General features: G+C 40.3%; 1 protein-coding gene across 2 annotated transcripts in view; it reads left to right on the top strand.

Moving 5' to 3' along the window:
• Positions 1-1274, top strand: part of LOC18047708 (manganese-dependent ADP-ribose/CDP-alcohol diphosphatase) — a 2436-nt gene extending 1162 nt beyond the window's left edge. For both annotated transcript variants that reach the window (XM_006439880.2, XM_006439879.2), the window contains exon 2: positions 1-1274. This exon is cut by the window's left edge. In XM_006439880.2, coding sequence (XP_006439943.1) covers positions 1-762 — 762 coding nt within the window. In that variant the 3' untranslated portion in view covers positions 763-1274.
• Positions 1275-2500: the final 1226 nt, after the last annotated feature.

The following is a 2500-nucleotide window of genomic DNA, read 5'->3' as shown; positions in this document are numbered from 1 at the left end:
CATTTTGGGGATATTGTCGATGGATTTTGTCCCAAGGACCAATCTCTGGAAGCTGTCAAGAAAGTTGTTAATGAGTTTGAGAAGTTTAATGGCCCTGCCTATCACATGATTGGTAACCACTGCCTTTACAATCTTCCCCGCCACATGTTACTTCCTTTACTGAAGATTTCAAGTGTCGATGGACGTGCCTACTATGATTTTTCACCAACTCCAGAATATAGATTTGTTGTCCTTGATGGTTATGATATTAGTGCAATTGGTTGGCCTCATAATCATCCAAATACATTGGAGGCATTGAAGTTTCTTGGGGAGAAAAACCCAAATACTGAGAAGAACAGTCCAGCAGGACTTGTGGGGCTGGAGAGAAGGTTCCTTATGTTTAATGGAGCTGTTGGGAAGGAACAGATAAAATGGCTAGATGCTGTACTTCAGGATGCAACAAAGTTAAATCAGAAAGTAGTAGTTTGTTGTCATGTGCCTTTAGATCCTGGCTCAGCTTCCCCAGAAGCACTTTTGTGGAATTGCAATGAAGTAATGGATGTGATACACCGTTACAATTGTGTGAAAGTTTGTCTGGCTGGCCATGATCACCAAGGAGGGCATTCAATTGATACACATGGGATACACCACAGAGTCCTTGAAGCTGCCCTGGAGTGCCCTCCCGGCACAGATGCATTTGGTCATATTGATGCTTATGACGATAGGTTATCACTTGTTGGTACTGGTCGGATGCAGAGCACAGATATGTGTTTTACTCCCTAAGTGAATTTTACGATATATCATTGGCAAGATTCTACAAACTCAATTCTTCAATAAAAAGATGTAGTTTGTACATTAATTTCTACCAGAACTATGTTTAGGGAAATGCAGGCTTGACAGAGCTCAGTAAGGAGGTGGTTTCTCTCCAAGTGTTTGGCAAGGATTCAGTTTTCTGCTGTCTGGGGTTAAAGATCTGATGACTGGAAATTTTTGACATGCTCAAATTGAAGATGAAGCGCAAGGATTTATATGGCTACTCAACATTTGTTTCCAGTGAGATGTCTTCTGCTTCTCTGAGTATTCACGGATTTGCATTCTGTGCTTGTGATGAAACATTGGTTACTCATGCTTCTTGTCAGGTCTTTCATTTCAAATCCTTGAGTCAAAAACGCATGTCACTGATAATCTGATTAATTGCTTGATCCCTGAAGTATCGAATTTATGTAGTCTTTGGATTGGATTTGAGCTACAATGCACAACTTACCTTATATCATTAGGGGGTGACAAAATGTTTATACATGTGTGTAACATCAAGCTTTCTTTTACCTTCACTTCCAGTGACAGTGAAGAGATCACCATCCGCAATTCAACCAATCCCGTGGTCTCTTCACCTAATAAGGTCATAAATTAGCTCCATTTGCATTGCATCGGTTCAGCTATGACTATGGATTATAAAAACATAGATGATAGATCCTAATTGCCGCGTTTAAAATATCAAACCTAACACCATGAGCTTTTACGTCGAAATTTCCTTCCATCTGTATTTAAGTCAAGCTGGCTGCTCCAGATTACCCGAGATGATTCTCTTTATATATATATATAGATATAAATATTTGGTTCCCTCTTTTAGTGCGTCACTTGTGGCACAGAAAATGAATACAAAGCATGATCAGTGATCACTGCCCATATTAAATTTCAGGTCAATGCATCATTTACAGCTAATCTTGATAAGATGGTTCTTAAATTAATCTGCATTGACTCGGTCACTCAGATACTTCAGTGCAAAAAAAAAAAGAAAAGTAAACTCATATCTGAGTCGCAAGTTTCCCACATCGATAAGCAGTAACAAAGTTGACCAAACTGACACATGTTCAGATTCCCTCAAAATCAGCAAGTATTTTAAAAATGAGTAAATATGTTCTTTCATTTTCTTATTAAAAGAAAAAGAAACACAGATCGTTACAAGTTCATATATTGGTATGACACTACCACAATTGCATCACAACCGTCAGCTTTAGCAATCAGACCCACATATAGGACATAGCGTGGGTTCTGTTTGCAGTTTACGGTCCAGATGCGAACTGAATTTGAAACCAATAAAAAAAAAAAAGAAAAGAAAAGGAAGCAAACATTAACATAAGATAACAGTACGACTAAAACATGCCAAGAAATTCAAGCTACTACTAAGATTACTCCTATATAGGATGATGGTTTAAAGTGGGGCCCGGCCGAGCACAACCCAGCCCAGCCCATGGGCGTCTTCAGTCTTCACTTCTGCGGGGACATCCTTGCCTTTCTTTTCTCATGAAAGAAGAATCCAAACAAGGCCACAACGGAGAAGACGCTGAAGCAAACGGATGCAATATCGAGCGACGCGTGGCGTCCTGTGATAGCCTGGATATCAAAGAGGTTAGTTGTCTTCTGGTCATTGGTGCTCTGACCGTAAGCCACCTCGTGACGTTCGCGTTAAGAGCATACGCGCGTACGAGTACGTAGCAGTGGGGACGTCGCTCTCATGATC

Source organism: Citrus clementina, unplaced genomic scaffold, assembly GCF_000493195.1.
Source record: "Citrus clementina cultivar Clemenules unplaced genomic scaffold, Citrus_clementina_v1.0 scaffold_3, whole genome shotgun sequence".
Lineage (NCBI taxonomy): Eukaryota > Viridiplantae > Streptophyta > Magnoliopsida > Sapindales > Rutaceae > Citrus > Citrus x clementina.
Note: the sequence above shows the minus strand (reverse complement) of the source record. Positions and strands in the feature narration are given on the sequence as shown.